At 42.2% G+C, this 18,570-nt stretch overlaps 1 protein-coding gene across 3 annotated transcripts; it reads right to left on the bottom strand.

Moving 5' to 3' along the window:
• Positions 1-1,794: 1,794 nt before the first annotated feature.
• Positions 1,795-18,143, bottom strand: zfand4 (zinc finger, AN1-type domain 4). Of its 3 annotated transcripts, none has more exons than XM_089012250.1 (10): positions 17,822-18,143; positions 15,581-15,912; positions 13,831-13,906; positions 13,438-13,505; positions 13,150-13,336; positions 12,542-12,683; positions 10,530-11,705; positions 9,372-9,426; positions 4,847-4,964; positions 3,849-4,223 (listed from the first exon to the last, which is right to left on the bottom strand). In XM_089012250.1, exons 2-10 carry the CDS (start codon positions 15,762-15,764, stop codon positions 4,088-4,090), a joined length of 2,142 nt encoding a protein of 713 aa, XP_088868376.1. In that variant the 5' UTR covers positions 15,765-15,912; positions 17,822-18,143; the 3' UTR covers positions 3,849-4,087. The 3 variants fall into 3 exon arrangements, with proteins under 3 accessions (XP_088868378.1, XP_088868376.1, XP_088868377.1); XM_089012251.1 differs by having other exon boundaries at positions 4,847-4,937; XM_089012252.1 differs by lacking the exons at positions 3,849-4,223; positions 4,847-4,964 and adding an exon at positions 1,795-2,552.
• Positions 18,144-18,570: the final 427 nt, after the last annotated feature.

Raw genomic sequence — 18,570 nt, 5'->3', positions numbered from 1 at the left:
TTCCGCCCTCACGTGGAGTAAAGAAAGAGGCTCGAGGAAGGAGACCAAGACCAGGAGAGGTTGAAAAAAAGGTCGCCGTAGCTTGAAATTAGTCGGAATGAAGAAGCCCCCACCGCCAAAAAAGACGAATGAGCAATGATGCATTTTTGTTTTTTTTTTGTTTTTTTTTTTTTTGGGGGGGGGGGCAATAATTGAAATTAAATTAAATTAACACATTTTTTTTCTCCCACATTGATGTCAAAAAAGTCGCAATGGAGTGAAATTAGTTGACATGATAAAGCTTCCCGTCAAAAATGACGACTAAGCAACCATGTTTTTTTGCTTTTTTTTTTGGGGGGGGGGGTATAATTGAAATTACATTTTATTAAATTAAATTAAAAGTCATAAAATAAAAATAATTCCTCCCTCCCACACTGATATGAAAAAAAGGTTGCCATAGTTTGAAATTAGTCAGAATGAAGAGGCCCTCCCCTCGTCAAAAATGACGAATAAGCAGCAATGTATTTTTCTTTAGGGTTAGAATCGAAATTACATTTTATTAAATTAAATTAAAAATACAAAAATAATTTATCCTCCCTCCCACACTGATGGTCAACATATACAGTAAAAATATATTTAGCACACACACACACACACACACATATATATATATATATATATATATATATATATATATATATATATATATATATATATATATATATATATATATATATATATATATATATATCATTCCAAAATTGAAGGACATTGGGGATTAGCAGGAGCCTCATGGAATATCATTGCAATGTGAGGGTTTCCACTTATGTCATTGATAAGAACCACTATCTATACTCTATACTATCTATACTATAAAATGGGATTGGTTCTTTCAAAACATTTAGCCACATCCCCAGCTATAAAATATTGTGCAAACTTGTGTAACTACATTAACCCAGGTTTTTTTTCTTGCAATTGAGTTGTCCAGATTGCAGGTCACACAAATAGTGGGAAAAGTTTTGAAATAATTTATCTTGGTCTCTGTTTTGAACTACTGTGTATCCAAAATGGCGTTTGAACAGGGGTGTGTAGAGTTATGGGCAATAGGAACATCCAGGCCTGAGTCAGTTATTAACTTATTAACCACAGCAATGTCCATGGATGCAAAATGTGTTTGTGTGTTTGTACTGATAACGAATGCAAAGGCCTCCACGCCATCCATACAGCAGGACAACGGAGCCTCTGTTCTCTCGACTAAAGTGAGTTTGCCAAATTGTCATGCGTGTTATGTGTCTTTGGTGTCAAACGGATGCATGTAATCCAGTGATTTGCATGGGTGTTCCTTTTAACAGTACACAACATGCATTCAGTTGATATCAACATAAAAAACTAAATCTAATACTAACATTAATCAAAGCTAAATGAAGTTTTAAAAAAGTCCAACAAACCAACATGAACAACTAATTAAAAGTGACTCACTTCAGAGTGTAAATGAAAAAAAAACAGTTATTAAAACTCTCAAACCATCCTAAGGCTGGCACGCAATGTGGTATATGATGCCGATGTGGCACACAGCGAGCGAGCATCGGCAGGTTCACAAGGTCAATTAACAAACGGCACAGAGAGCAACCATCCAGATATTGACACGTGACTCGGGTCAGGTTTTGTCTGAGGCCGAACGCAAACAAGCGAGCACTACCACACATTCCTCACGTTTCACCTGCCAAGCAGAAAAAAACATGATTAGTTATGTAGCAAAATACTCCATTGGTTTCTTGATATATATTGGATTGAATTTGCCTTTATTAGTCTCGCAGTGGAGAAATTTACATTTCACAGCAGCATGTTACACAGCAGCAATAATGAAAGAAATGAAAGTAGAAAAGCAAAATACAGGAGCTGCTGGAAAGGCAGCCACTCTCGTCTTGAAGTCAAAAGAACCAAAAAAACTAAATAACAAATAACATGACATCACAAAGACACAGAGACACATCCATTCTTAAGCACTTTCTGTACCATCTTTGTTACATAAATCAGTTCCAGATGAAAGAGGAGAGGATCAAAGTGTCTCTTCACCAGTGGATCAAGGACATCATGGTGGAATGTGCACGTCGACTACAAGCTAAATGTTAAAAGCAAACACACAGCTGTAGAATCCATTGACGAAAAGAGATTGCCTTACATCTCCTGTCCCTCATAAATCTGCTTCAATTCCAAACCGCGACAGTTCCATATATGCATCGGCGCTCTGCGCTGTCGCTCCTTCCTTCTTATCGCGGGCTCCTCAAGCCATGTATCCATCCAGCCGCAGACTGTCCAACAGCACCGACCTTCCGCTGAACAAAGCGGGGCTGTGAAGATGCTGGCCATTACAGGTGCAAAAAAGCACAATGGCCCCTGTGGTGTCCAGCGATGGCAGTCAAATGGCTCCGACATTCCTCTCATTCAAAAACAGTACTGACATATTCATGCTGCCGAAAAGGCGCAACCGCTCAGCAGTCTCCTCCTTGATGATTGTCGTGGCCAAAAATGCTGAAAAACAATCCGTATCCGTTCCACACGACGCACAACAACTGTGACAAAAGAAAACACAAAAACAAGACAAAAACAACAAAAAAGCAAGGCTCATGAGAGCACTTGCTGATGGCTGCCTACTCGGGCGCCATCTTGGACTCCTTTCATATATATATATATATATATATATATATATATATATATATATATATATATATATATATATATATATATATATACAATCAAAATGAAACAACAAAAACATGTCATCCTGTTGCTAAGTAACCAACATATCGCTGGCACAAGAACAAGTCAGTATTTGTCAACAATTATCAAGGTAATTTGGAGGTAGTTCCGTGTCCAGCTGAGTTGACAATAATTCACCAATAGGTAGACATTTTTTTGGACCATATTTACCTTTCAGGGGAGTGAATTTGTTTCCATGGTATAGGACACATTTGATCTTTGCATGTGACTGTAGATGCTGCTGATTTGTTTAGCAAGAGATATCTACACATCTGGAAAGACACAGGACTCCATATAATAGCAGATTCTCACCTCTTCCACAATAACTGTTCACGAGGCTTCTGTTTAGGTTATTATTAATCAAACTATTTGAAAGTGAGAGACACAAATGCAGAGGGGAATATTGTAGACAATAGACTTCTACATTTCAATTATGCAACTCTGCAGGCGGTGCTGTTTTGGTTAGCAATAGACTAAGTAGTTTATACAGGCTGAAAGACGGGGTACAAACTGAGATAAGTATTGACTCGAGTGGACAAATGAACTCTTTATTCCGGCGGCTGGCAGATTTTGGAAAAAATTAAATTGTAGAAACGAGTGATTGTATTGTATCTGAATGTTTGGAAAGAAACTTTATTTAAAGTCAAACCCCTGCAGATATGATGACAGCATTACAATTTTTTGCTAGCGGCTGACCATTAATTTTTTTTTACAAAAGATCCTTCTGGCAACCACCATACTGCTGAAAGACATGAAATAACCCCTCCCCCCTTTTTTCATCAATTATACACAATTATAACTGGCATTCAAACAGACACAGACTGCATATTGAATTTAAATATTCCATGAATAAATACTTTCAACACAGATAGTCATCGTTCATTTGTAACGACATCTGTATGGGCCTGTAAAAAGACAAGACATTTTAGGCGCAAGATAGAAAAAAAATAGACAAACACTTTATGAGACGTGAAAAAGACCCTTCAGCTCTGAATATAAGTTTAAATATGATATTTCTAAAGTGCATCCGCCCAAGACGTGGAAATCAATCAGCGCTTTTTTTGGGGGGGTTAAATGTCTGAATGTGCAGCAGATATTTTGCAGCAATCAACCGACATACGTGCACACTTTAATGGATTCATTGAACAAATAAAATAAAACACTTTCACATTGATCATCTGCTATTCGTCCACATTTTTCTTTCACATGAGAGTTCAACCTTGGCTGAGAGGGGGACAAAAAATACAATTAAAGAAACAAACAAACAAAGCACACATTGATGAATAATTTTCCGCGCGTCTCGGGCTGATCTTCTCAGTCTGGCGGGAGGCATTCTACAAAGAGCTTTCTAGATCTTGGGCAGCTTAGGAGCGCTGACGAGCGGGTTGGCGTCCTGCAGGAAGCGCCTCCCCGTCCCCTTGTAGTCGTATGAGCACTCGTGCGTCTCTGCATAGCGGTGAGCGGCGCAGAAGTTGCTGCCGCACCTGAATGACCAAATCAAAGGCAGATATTCTCGTCACCACCAAGATTTATAAATAGCAAGGCTTTATTTTTAGCTCCACAACCTAAAAAAAAAACAAAAAAAAAAAACGATATTGTATCCGGACACAAAGTGATTTTTTGTATGAATTTTAAAATGATAAGAAATGGACGTGTGTGACGTTTCACGCTGATATACATTGTTTTATTCCTTAGGAAATAATCAATTCTTCTGAGTTGTAAAGTCAAATAAATATGGATCATAAATCACTCTAATGCTCAGCCTGGTCATGTATGTTTTTTGACCAATTGTTGCTTATCAGTGCATTTGTGCCAAATTCTGTATTTGTAGTTGCTGTAGTCGTGAAGGTTGTTTTTGCTGCTGTTGTTTAGTGTCGGTGTACATATGTTACTTTGTACACTGCTGCTTTTTTTCCCCCACTCTTCTACAATTGATTTTGTGAATTGACGTGTCAACATTTTTTTTGTTGCATGGCAGAAATGCGCAGGGAGAAATAAAAGGGCCCATCATCGAGAAAGCCAGCTGGTAGCAAACTGCAGAATGTTACTTTGATGAGTGCTCGTGAGTCGAAATGGGTTTTGGGGTCTGTCAGCTATGCCCACATACCTGCACTCGTAGCTGGTGGCCAGGCCGGTCTTCCTGCCGCAAAGGAAGCAGTGCTTGGAACTCTTCTTCTTGGCACCTGTGGGGATCTTGACTGGAGGTAGGTGGTACGTAGGAGTTCCTTATGGAGGAAAAAAAAAATTGCATCCAAATAATTGAACTGCATAACTTTAATGGCAAATGAAGAGGGTGCGTTGCTGATACTGTCAAAGGTAAAGGCCTCTTTTTCATATACAGACGCTCTCCAACTTACAAACATTCGAGTTCGGAATAACGGTACATACGAACATTTTTGCAGGTACAGTATGTCAAAAAATGTTCGGACAGAGATACTTTAAGTTAGATTTTGTATTGCGCGCCTTTTTCCGGACGAGATTGCTTGCGACGGACAATCAGGCTGACAAATGAGCGCCCGGCTATGGTGAAGAGTTGCCAATGAGTTCAGGCCCTGATCCGCCGAGCTCGGTTTCGATTGGCTGCGTAGATAGAATATGTGAGCGGGGTAAAAATCCCTCTTCCTAGTTGACGCTCTGAGGAGGATGCGCAAACTCACTTATGATTGGCTGCGTAGAGTATGTGGGCGGGGAGGAAATCCCTCTTCTTAGTTGACGCAATGCATAACAAAAAGTAATGGCAGCTTCAGTAATGGCTTACTGAAGACCCAAGGATATATGTTGTCGTACTACAGTAGGTGTGAATTTAATTTATGACTGTTAGAGCATCTGTGTTTTATACTTCCCCATTCAGTGTTTGACTTAAAACATACATTCCGTACATAATATAGCACTGAAGCAACAACCTCTCAGAATGTATCTTGTTCAGAAGGTGGCGAGCATCTGTAGATGGAAAAAAATATCTCACAGTTTTGATTTCGTGCAAGGACAATTTGGCTGTTGGTTTACTTTTGACAGTGACACAACACATTGCCAGTGTCATTTGTCCTTTCAACAGGGGTTTAAAGATTGACCCTTGAGGAATCCCACATGATGGGCATTCGATCATGTTCAAAGTGGCACAAAATGACTCCTTTCCTCCAAGTGGGATCTGCAATATTTCAGTGTTTGACCTTCAAAATACCAATGTATTAAAACCAGAAGCACACAAACAACAAATGACCGGAGGCGCCGTCTGAACCCTTTCATGCACCAATGATGACAACCTGTAACCTGATAACATGATTGGCTGTCCACCGGCGTAACTGCTGTCCTTTAAAAGATTAAAATGTACTCCCCAAATCGATGCGAATGATCGATAGCCTGGGTTCTACAGATCGGTTGTTTGCACAGTGTGATTTTTGCGGCTCCTCTTAGTTATTCAGTCTGAATGCAATCCTCCTGTCGAAAGTTGTCCGCGAGGAAAAGAAATAGTGATAATGAGAAGCTCACAGTGAGATGAGCCGAAGGGAAAAGAAGACAGATGAAATTTTAATGGCTCATAGATTGGATTATTATAGTGTTGTGCACACGTCGGTCTGCAACAAATCAGACATTTATTGGATCAGAGCTGTGCGAACTGTACAAGCGCAGAACTGGACGCATTTGACCGGCAGTCAGTGGGGACGACTTCAATCAAAGCGTTGACAAGAAGCAATGTCAAAACATCACTCCGTATCTTCGACAAGAACACCGTGTCTACCCGCTCCATGAAACCGTGAAGAAATACGGTATGCCAACCGCTTACATATGTGCTAAATTACACGTAGGCTGTGCATACGGATCCATCTCTTTAACTCATTCACTGCCAGTCATGTGCAAAAATGTATCCACTCTAGTGCCAGGGCTTTTGTCATTGGCACTCGAATTCTAGGACCCACAAAATATTGAGTTTTAGGACTACATGAACATTCAATGCAGCCTAAGAAACATGAAGACCCTCTTCTCTTACGAGAAAAAAAAAGTTAATTCCAAAATTATATGGGTCTGGAGTTATCTGAGCTTGAAATGGGGGCGTACAGAAGGCAAATGCTGCTCCCTCGTGGGAGGGAAAACATTGCCAGAGGTCTGACCAGCGCTTTATCGGCACCCCCTTGCAAGAAAAACCAAGACTTGAAGACATTCGGGAATGGCGCTCCACGTCATATTTTCAATTCCCGAATAAATTTGGGAATGTCAGTGAATGAGTTAAATTAGAGTAATAATAATAATAATAATAATAATAATAATAATACATTCCATCTTAAGCGCCTTTCAAAGCTCTCAAGGACACTTTACAGTCACAGACAAGCATGGGTACTACAATAAATAAAATACAATCACAAATAGAATACAATAAATAAAATACAGTTAAAAATACAAACAAGAGAAAGAGCTCCACAGAAAATGCGATTTTAAATAGGTGGGGTTTGAGATCGGATTTGAAGGTGGGAAGAGAATCAATGTCACAAATGTTGGGAGGAAGTGAGTTCCAGAGTTTGGGGGCAGAGCAGCTGAAAGCTCTGTCACCCATCGTACTAAGACGGGCAGGGGGGCATCCAGAGGTGGAGGGAGGAAGAGTATCTGAGGGAACGAGAGGGAATAGAAATTTGAAGAAGGTCAGATAGGTAAGGGGGGCAAGGTTATGGATAGCTTTAAATGTATAAAGAATAATTTTTAATAGAATAGGGAGTTAAAAAAAAAAAATCAAAAGAAAGACATTAGATGGTACCAGTTCATTAAAACCCACCTATTTAAAATTGCATTTTCTGTGTAGCTTTCTCATTTCTATTTATAATTGTATTTTATTGTATCTATGCTTGTCTGTGACTGTAAAGTGTCATTGAGAGCTTTGAAATAAAATGTATTATTATTGTTCTAAAATATTCTTCCCCAAAACGGTTGTTCACTTGCCACCATTGCCAATATTCAGACAGCCCTCTAAAGCACAGGTGGCAAAGTCAAGGCCCGCGGGCCAAATCCGGCCCGCGAAAGCAAATCAAACTGATTAAATTCCATAATGATTGCTAAAATCTGAGCCAAAATTACATATTTTTGGATGTCAACCACAATAAAAGTCATTATTCTTCACTTCAGATTTGAAAACGAGTTATTCATTAATTTGCTGTGTGCTCTATATGTAATATTTGAAGGGATTTATACATTCTAATGGGTTCCCCAAATTCATAACGGCCCTCGAGAGGAAACCATAACGACAATGTGGCCCGCGGCAAAAAGTGACTTTGACACCCCTGCTCTGTACAGTAATAACAAAAGCTCTCAAATCGAGCTGTTGTATACATTGTATTGCATAGTAGCATCTTTCCATCACGTCAATGTATTTTGCTGTACTGTTTTTTTTTTAAACCATGTCTTACACCCAAAAGCCGCCAGCAGAGGGAGGCAAACTCCATGGGAGGAATGTATCAGCCTGTGAAGGTCTCACAATGCATAATCTCCGCTAGGACGCCTCAAAGAGCGTTATTTTTCATCTCTACAAGTGAGTCTACGCAAGGAGGAGATTAGAATGTTTGGCGAGTATCCTCTCCCCCTTTCTCATTTTTGCTTGTCCATGGCGAGTGGTGGATGAGTTTTCTTTTTCATGCTAACGTGCAAGAGGGGGGTCGGAAATATCAGACCTCCCTCGGTGGTCGACTGTAACATGATAGCGGCATCGAGTGAGCGGTCACATCCCATGAGGAAGGACATTTTGTGCGGTAGGAGTGACGACGCAGTGATGACAAAATACTGACAGGGAATTAAAGGACAACCGACGTCTCCGGACAAGTTGTGTCCATAATTTGTAAAATGGCTTCAAATGACTTCTACTGGGCGTATTTTAATAAGATTCCACCGCATATAGCTATATTTTACGTTTTAAGACTCGCGCTGAACATTCAGGAAGTCTTGTTTTTGAGTTGGTGACGAATCCGTACGTGACGTCAGAAAAGGACCGCCTCCTCACCGTAAAAAAGACGCATTGTAGCGTTTTTCCATCACGTCAATGTATTTTGCTGTACTGTTTTTTTTAAACCATGTCTTACACCCAAAAGCCGCCAGCAGAGGGAGGCAAACTCCATGGGAGGAATGTATCAGCCTGTGGAAACGGGCTGATTCATTCCTCACCGGAGCTGGTCGCCATTTTTCTGCCTCTTTTTGGGTGAGACATTTCCCCCCCCCCCCCGCCCGTTTGCCTCAAAATAAATTCTTTAATCGATTGCAAACATGTAGGCTTTGCTCATCAGGACTATTTGAATCATATTCATAACTGGATGTGTAACAAGAAAGCATATTATACGAATCTGAAGCCATTGTTTTGATTCACAATCATTGCAAGACGTCTTGGCGTGACATCACGAAATGGGGGCGGGACTTTCTGAAAATGCCCAATTCACAGCTCAATTTTTTTGCAGATTTTGGACACTAAGTCATTTTTATTGGTGTTTTGCATTTGACTAAAAATATCATACTGCATGTTTTGGGTATTTTAGATGCTATAAAACGTTTTTCTGGTGTCAGTTAAAAAACAAAAAAGTGACGTTGGTTGTCCTTTAAGAATGCACATAAGACAGTCCCTATGAAGTTCACATATTCATTATGTGAACTGTCTTTCTTACCAATTCTCCCGAATGGAGGCATGACTCCCCCGCCGGAAATCAGACATTTGTTGACCTGGGGAGGGAAGGGGGAGTAAAACGTCAAGTGAAGAACCACAATTTAGCATTAACGCTAACAACAACGCAGACACAAACGTGCTCTAAATAATGCTCAGATACCGAAATGAAAATAAAACCCACCAACCGAAATGAAGCAGTTGGCCCACACCCCCCAAGCTGTAGCCTTTGCAGTTTGAAAATTGCATTGACACAGACATTTCAATTTGAATATGATTTGTTATACCCGACAAGGAACTACGCTCGAGAGATGCATCTCGACTTAGAATATAACACTTGTGTGTCTAGGAGGAGCTATTTTTAGCAGCGCCGTTTGTGGAAGTTACTTTGCTACATAATCACCTTTAGTGCATTTATTTATCCCCCCACCCCCATCAGATATTGGAGCCATTTAGTTTTAAGTCATTCACTGCCAGACAGTGTGAAAAAATGTGTTAACTCCAATGCCAGGGTTTTTGTCATTGTCACTCAAATTGCAGGACCCACAGAATATTGAGTTTTGAGAACAAGACGTACATTCAATACAGCGTAAGAAAACATAGACTCTCTTCTTTCATCAACAAAAATGAGTTAATTCATAAATTATATGGGTTTGGAGTTATCTGAGCTTGAAATGGGGGGTGGCTGTATAAAATAGAATACAATACATACTGATTTCTATCGCGCTTTCGGAACAGCTGAAGCTGGAACAAAGCAGAAAAATGGACAAAAGGCAAAAGAAAAAAAAAAAACACCATAAGAGGTCGGACCAGCGCTTTATCTACACCGCCGCAAAAACATATATATAAATTAATAAATAATTCATGAATAGCCCTGCACATCATGCTTTTCAATTCCCAAATAATTTCGAATTAAAGTGATTCAGGATCATCTTTTACAGAATATTCATGGGTTTCTACCGAGCTAGCTATCTGAAAAAAAACTTATCCTGTGACTTGAGAGTCTTGAAAGGCGCTTATAAATGAAATATTATGCTTAAACTATTAATATACGGTATGATAATCTGGGGAGGGTGTTGTTTTTGAATAGCAATCCTAATTTGAGAGGGTGGGTGGCGGGGGTTATTTTCCATTCTAAACAAAGATGGTCAACTATTCATACCGTATTCGCAGAGGCTGCCGCTCTGTGTCGGGCGGGGTCCTCCTGAGGGAGGCCCGGCAGCCTGCAACCTAGGACGCCATGTTCTACGGGAGGAGCAGGGGGTAGGGGAAGGCCAAGTCCACCTCTTCTCACCCCGCCTCCGTCGACGGGCCTCGCAGAGAGGGAAGTCATAAGCGTCGAGTTGCTCAAGGAGCCCAGTTGCTCTCGACAAGTTTGGTCGGCCATCTTGGCGACACCTCTGGCTTCCCTCTTGGGGAGGAACTCGGCCCTTTTGCCGGGCGACGCCAACTTTACACCACGCAGGCGCGCCGCGTGACTGGACATCATGGCCGGGAGAGGGGAAGGACTGCCCGGCTTCATCTGTACCCCGGAATGAACTTGAAGGGGGAGTGTAGTGTCAAAGGGCTGAAAATGTGGCCTGGGGGAAGTAGGGGGAGATGACGGGCTTAAATGGAAGGAAGCGCTGAGCTGTGTTAAATCCGCTCGGCTGGTCAGGGTATCGCCGCCGTTGCCAAGTGTCCAAGTGCTGAGAGGGGAGGGGGGCAGCGGCAGTTGGTGCGGCGCCCCAACGTCGAAGGCTCGACAAGCTTCTTCCGATTGAGGGGACAGATCTAAACTCAGGGGGTCCGCCAGGTCACCGAATGAAGCGGCGGCCTGCGACGGCGCCGCTAGCCTGCCGGCCTCCTCCAATAAAGTCACTCCGACCGCCTCGCCGACCGGCTCGAGCGAGTCGAACGCGGCTTCGGGCGAAGTCCTGGTGCACAGCGGAGGGAGCTGAGGGTAAACGCAGTCTCTCATCAGTCTGGTGCCGCTGATGTCCAAGCGGGAGACTTTGGGAGGGGGCCGAATCTTTGCGAAAGGCGGGCACGTTTCCCACGGCTCCTCCTCCCGAAGCATGTAGCAAGACGGCGAAGAGAAAAGGGGAGGCGGTTGTCTCGGGACGGGCATCTGGGAAGAAGTGGAAGCAGCAGGCGGGGAGTGGTCCAACAGTTCTTGGTCCGCTATGGGAGGTAGGTGTCCACCGGAATGGCGGGGCTGATGAATCGGGGGGAGCGAACGCAAGAGGCGCTGATGGAGACGGGTGACGGATGGCATCGGGTGGCCGCCGCCGCCATTGCTGCCACACGGATGGAGGTCAACAGGGGGACGTGGCTTTGCTTTATTCATCTTCTTCGGCTGGTGAATGAAGACCAGCACAAGACAGTTATCACTCCAATACAGTAATACTCCGTTTATCGTGGTTCACAGGGACCAGAACCCCCCACGATAGGTGAAAATCTGTGAAGTGGGGCAGCACTCAGCCCCACTCCTGATCCACCCCCACCCCTTTCCCCGAGGAATTTGTGTGCAACCGTTAGTGAGTACCAGCATCATTAAAATGTGTAAACAGCATTTATACTTAATCTACTTGAGAAAAATACTATAGGAGTACACACAACTGCTCAAATGTTTAATTAAAAAACGTTATACAGTCCTTAACATTTTTCAGCATTGTCTTTATGCAGCTGTGACAGTGTAGCCTGCATTAGCCTCCAGTGACCTGCTGGCCAGCTGCTTTGCTCTTCTCACAGCCAATGTGTTTATGTATAGACAATTAAGGAAGCTGCAAGACAAGTGCCCCTTTCTTTCCGTGCTGTGTTTTTCGTATAAACCCAATCTCTCCAGTGTCTCCCTCCCTCCGCAAAGTGAACCGCGGAGTAGCAGGGGTCACTGTATTAAATAGTGATCCTTATTTTCAATATTATTCATGTGTATCAAATACAGTGTATTTGATACACATGAATAATATTGAAAATAAGGCTTAACATTTGGCCTCTCAGGTAACGGCCATTTAACCACTTCCTGTCCACAGAAAATGACATCATAGGGCTCAGGTAAAGATTATGAATGTCACATGATCAAACGTAGAAATAAAGTAAGACACGATTGTTCGTTCCCCCAAGTAATGAAGATGTCATTTTCAAGCCTTTGTGTTTGCCGGATGAGAATCCTAAAATGGATTTTCCTTGTACCTTCTTGTTGATGTTCATGTCTTCCATCTTGGCCTTGAGCAGTTTCATTTTACTCATGGTGATGGAGTTCTCCAGGCTCTGCGCAGCAGCGGAGCGCTCGCTCCCGTCCTCATTGGTGCACATGTTGAACACTGAGCCGCCACTGAAAAATGTCAAATGTAAATTTCTCCACTGCGAGACTAATAAAGGTAAATCCAATCCAATCCAAAAGCACCAGCGAGCATGTCACTATCTGAAATGCTCAGTCTCATGTCACAATTTGGTTCAGATGACAACATTTGTAACCTTTCATCAACTCCGGCATTTCATGTGAAAAACATTTACAGGCCCTAAATTAAAGAAAAATAAAATAGAAATGCAAATCTCTCTGCTTGGCTATAATTCAGTGTGACAGACAGACAGACAGACAGACAGACAGACAGACAGACAGACAGACAGACAGACAGACAGACAGACAGACAGACATACATACATACATACATACATACATACATACATACATACATACATACATACATACATACATACGTCACTTTATTCCCCCTCAATTAACAGCTGAGTTACAAAGAGAACAAATAGGCTCAGTTTCACCGCATGTTAGTGCACACCTGAGCGATTCAGACAGAGGGGTGAGGGAGCCATCCCCCCTGTCCACCACCCGGAAGAAGTTGAGCTGATCGCCTTCACGGTAGACCACAAACGTGACCTGTTTGTTGACCGAGCTCTTCTCCCATCCTCCCTCCTTTGTGCCCTCCAACGAGTCCGCCACCTCTTTCACTGGACCCTCCATGGTTACTGCGAAAAGAAGAGAAGAGTTCGAGGAGGGTCTGCATAATTAACACACACACACTTAAAAAATACCCCGGAGTCCACATTTTGGGTAGTCTTTTCCTTACCCCTTCTGGTGTTGATGGGACCACCCCTCATTGCTAAGACCAACTTCAAAGTACAGCCTTCCGCTATACTGCAAAAACACATGCAAATAAAAAAAAAAAAAAAAAAAAAATTTGGGGTAAAAAATGTGGAAAGCATCAGATTCCCCAAATCAAATTGAATGTTTTAGAAGTCGTCACGCTCTACTTCAAACCCCCGACACCCCAAAAAAAATCCTAAATGTGTGATGGTGTGACGGCCCGCGTGACAAACCAAGTGACAGGTGTACACCCCACGACATGATAGGGCACCATTGTGGCTGCGGAGAGACGTCTAAATTTTGTCACTCATCAAGCGTGGCTGAATAACGCCCACATGGGATTTCATGTGAGGGCGGCACGGCGCGGCACATTTACCCGTAATCGTGGAGACAGTGTTCATCATCCAGTTCCAGGTTGTTCCATATGAGGTGTTGCTGGGTAACTGGGATGCCTTCAGACACACACACACACACACACACACACACACACACACACACACACACACACACACACACACACACACACACACACACACACACACACACACACACACACACACACACACACACACACACACACACACACACACACACAGACAGACACACGCGAGAAAAAATCAATACACAGATCCACAGAGCAACGTTCTCAAGTCACTCACGGTGCTTCATGACTGCCCTCTATTGAAAGATCAACGCTACTGCAGACGGGGACCTGCTTCATCATTTTAGTCTTGCCATTTCTGCAGTGCACTTTTTAGGCTTTATTTACTCACCATTTGTATCTTTGTTTTGATAAAATGTGGTGAAAAAAAAAACACAATTTCCTTATGGAGGCAAGTCGTCCATTTAGAATGCCAGCGAAATTTGGTACTCAAAGTTTGTGGATATTGGAGTTTTGGGGTGAGATTTCAGATGTGGTGGGCAAGGCATTCTCTGCTAGCCTAGAAATATCTGAATCACAGACTAATGTGAATTATATTGTGTCCATTAATTCTTCTTAAATAATTTACATTTGTCTTTCAGCTTTCTTTCATTGCTTTTACCTTGTTGTGCTGCTTCCAGATGTGCGTTTTCACATGTAAGCATTTAACCAATCACATTTCAACCATTATGTGTTACCAGCGTCAGATATTTACCAGGACACCTTCACAATCAGTTCTGCAGGCCCTGGAGCATAACATAAGTGTCGATGAAATTGTTGCTTTAACCAATCAGATTTCGAGGTAGCAACCTATGGCCTGCTCGAAGGCGTTGGCAACATCAGAGTTTTCGCAAATTGGCGATGGGTAAGGTGGAGAAGAAATTGATTTGGGTGCAGATTTACTGTTAAAGCCATTTTCAAGACAGACTTTAAGAATAGATGGGCATTATTAAGAAAGGTTGGACAGCTCAGAAGCTAGCAAAAATAGCAAATATTATTGCAATTTTATGAGGTTATCATGAATCCACATGTTTACAGTAAAAATTCAAACAGTTTAATGACATTGTTTCTTAAATTTCTTCAAGTTACAAGTTATTTCCTCTCTAGTGCAGGGGTGTAGTAAATCACACCACACTCACAGCAATAGCACTACTGAAGGTCTAGGAGTGACATGCACAGCCTGCCACTGGATGTCAGGAAGAAAATAATGTGATGATTTGGACGATAAAGCGGGCATGGGAATATTGATTATTTATGTCCGGAGAAACTGGAGATTAAAGCAAAATAAAAAGCAGGAAATGAAGCCGAATAGGAGAAACACAGTCGCGCAAGTATTTTTCTTCTTCATCATCGATAAAACAACGTGAGATTCATCGCATGAGATGTATCATCTCCTAAAAAATGCTCTTTTGTCTGCATTGTTGCCATCGACAGATCGACATGTCAGGTATTTGAACACCTATAATACACTGTCTGTAAGTAAAGAATCTGCTTTAAATTATAAAATCGACAGATCTGTTTGTCATTACAAACTTGGTTGAGCCAAGTGTGGATTTCAAAATGCCATTTTGAGAGTTTGAGTCGAGGAATGGCGAGAGTAATCTGGAGGGAAAAATCTTGGGGAATTCAAATGCTGTGAGCGAGGGGACCCCGTGACCAGGCATTGCGCCGAGACACCGTTTGACAGTGGGAGTTTGTTTCGTACCTTCAAGCTTTTGGATCTTGGCCTTCACTGAGATGATCGCCTCAAATGGCAACACGCGCAGTTCGAAACACGACCCGGTTAAGGTCTCGATAAACAGCTCCATGGGGTCGTATAGAGGAAGCTTGTGGTGAAAAGCTCCCACGCGGTTGCCGTTGAAGAAGGGAGGCTCCTTCCTGTCGGTCATCTCGGCCGGGCGGAGGGGGGTAAGGGAGAGGGCGCAGGGGGCTTTAGGAAGGGAGCCAAAGCGGAGGTGTGCACACAGCTGAGGGAGAGAGGGGCAGGTTGGGCTTCCTGGATGGGGGACTGTCACTCATTATGTGGGAGGACCAAAACTGTAAAGAACAAAAATAATAATAAAAAAAGAAACAACATCAGGTCGGGTGTCATTTCAATCAGCGTATCTTCATGACTCAACATGCATTTGCTTATGTAGCGGCCAAGAACATTGATTTATCTAGCATTTCTGTTAGGCTACGACTCAAATTGACCCAGTTGTAAAGAAAAAAAGTACAAGTACAAACAGCCATGCCTTGCAAGAAAAGCAAATGGTTCATTTCAAATCATGCCTCAAGGCACTTCTTTGTATTTGGTTTATTTCTGTATAAATAATGGCCGCGTGTTACAACATTGCACGAACAGCTACATTAGCCAACGTCTTTTAATACTTGAATACTTGACATTTAACAAATTTTAACGTTACTACTTCGACAGTTAACAAAGGCTCTCCAATATCAAATTTATTTGATTTGAATTCAAATTCAACTTGAGGAACATTTACAACAGATGAAAAAGCTGCTCCGGGAGAAAAAAAAAAGAAACAAAAGTGCATCTCAGTGCAAGTCCGGGTGTACAATGGCCTCATGAAACATTCAAAGACACATGCAAGGCATTGGCCAGAAGTCAGAGGTCATCTTAGTGGTGCCTGATTACACTTGGCACAATTCACACTTTTTGTTGGGCTAGAATGGATTAACACGTTCATTTATTTAATTTGAGATGCCGGTGTTTTGAGTTACACTTTGGTCATGGAAGAATTAAATTTGTATGTCAAGACATACATACATTTACATTAATTCATTTACTTTTTTCTGCGACTGAAAAAGATTAAAAATGTTAATTTTATTGGTCAAGGATGATTAGAGGTACATGTGATTTTAGTTGAGTTTGGTCGTGGTTTGCGTCGATCAAGACGCCACCATTCTCATTGAAAAACAAAGTTGACATTTTTTTTTGTTTGGATGGAAAGGATTAATAGCCTGTTAACATATTTCACTAGATGCAGGATGGTCTGAAATATGCCTGTGATTACACATTTGGGCAAGGAATATATTAATCTTCCAGGCAAAAACTTTTTGAATGCATCTTTTGCTAGCCATAGATGGGGGGGGTGGGCAAAATCTTACAAACAGCTCAGTATGATGCAGTGGGACAAGCGCAATAAAAAAAGAATTACATTGATTATTAACACTGCCTGTCAGCATTGATTATTTCCATTCGGCTTTTCCCTTCAAGGGGTCGCCACAGCGAATCAGTGTCCTCCATCTTCAGAGGTTTGATTAACATGTTTGTTTTCGCCAGGCTTTTTAGTCGGATGCCCTTTGTGACACAACTCTCTGTATTTATCCGGGCCTGGGACCAGCACAATAAGACACTGGCTTGTGTCCCCTTGTGGCTACAGAACAAGCAACTCGGTAAACTTAATAAAGATGAAGCTCAGGAAAAGGCTCCCAAACACAAAATGGTCATCGGCACAGCAGCATTCTAACAAAGCAAAACTATCAAACAGACAAATGGTGTGTGGCCTGTGAATGCAACACACAAAGCTGCAACATGCCATTTACCTTTGTGGCATCATCAGCCTTGTGGTGGGTGGGTGCAACTGAACAGGTGTACCTAATGTTATGACCACACACACACAATAGCTCATTACAAGATCTTAAAACGAAAGAAAGAAAGCGTTACACTATGGAAAATTCTGGGATGTCTTGCTTTCTCTGTGGGCTACCCACCAACGAGGCCTTTACAAGGGTGTTTGAGATGAGGCGCTTACAAGCTACGCGGACAGAAAAGCAAGCAAAAGTCAAACATAGCGTAAAAACAGCGACACGGTACGGTCATTAGGATGACAATGTTTAATGGCATGCGAGCGTCTTTACGCCGTTGCAGCGGTTTCTTTTGAGACAAGCCTGGGTTGTATTTTAACGTTCATCTAAAACTGAGAGAGGTGAAAGTGTTGCTTACCATGAATAGCAAAGCGGCGAGATCCCGTCTAGCGGACGCTGCTGTCCTTCGCCGACGTTGCCATGTTAGCCGACAACTCAAACAATGGCTACCATTAAACACATAGGGCAAGCTAGTTAGACGTCGAGCTATGCTACGCCCGTGGGCACCGTCCTCGGTCGCCGTGTGCCGCTGTCGTGGGCGGCGTTACGTTCGCGAAAACAGAGCATTGCATCACTTCCAACGCCACAAACGGAACGAGTCCGGGTCGCGTCTGCGTTCTGTCGCCGTGTTCGCGACGGCGTCGTACCTGTCAAGCACGCCGGAGGAGGACGAAGCTGCACCCCCCGTGGCTAGTTTGATTGACACCACAATTTAGCCAATTGTAGCGAAGTGGGAGGGGTTAAATGTGGGCTTTGTTTAATTGACGCCATGATCTAACCAGTTGTCTTGAAAAGGGAAATAAAAGCGTTGCTTAATGTTATAAAATGTTTGTCCTTTGTATTCAAAATTATTTAATGATTTTAGAATATTTCTTATTTTATTTAATCTGTCCACAAATCAGTTGAAATTAAAAAGTAAAAGTATTTTATGTTGCAATAGTTCTTGCGCTAAACATTCATTGTAAATCCCAAGACTATTTTTTAATGGTACTCCATTTCAGTTTCGACATTTCGTTCAACAAAAATGTTGATAATTCAAAGCCTCAAATATTTGGACCCAGAAATTATATGTTGCAGCGTTCTTCCCCTCAAAATTAAGATCAAATG

Source organism: Hippocampus bargibanti, linkage group LG13 (assembly GCF_051943395.1).
Source record: "Hippocampus bargibanti isolate YZ-2025 linkage group LG13, ASM5194339v1, whole genome shotgun sequence".
NCBI lineage: Eukaryota > Metazoa > Chordata > Actinopteri > Syngnathiformes > Syngnathidae > Hippocampus > Hippocampus bargibanti.
This window is presented reverse-complemented; position numbering and strand designations above follow the sequence as displayed.

Coding starts and splice junctions, on each gene's coding strand:
- zfand4 (XM_089012250.1), bottom strand. CDS start 15,764: ATGACCGACAGGAAGGAGCCTCCCTTCTTCAACGGCAACCGCGTGGGA. Junction 9,427..10,529: donor CGGCAGCCTCTGCGAATACG/GTATGAATAGTT, acceptor TTCCCTCCCCAG/GTCAACAAATGTCTGATTTC. Junction 4,965..9,371: donor GCCTCCATTCGGGAGAATTG/GTAAGAAAGACA, acceptor TTCCTCCATAAG/GAACTCCTACGTACCACCTA.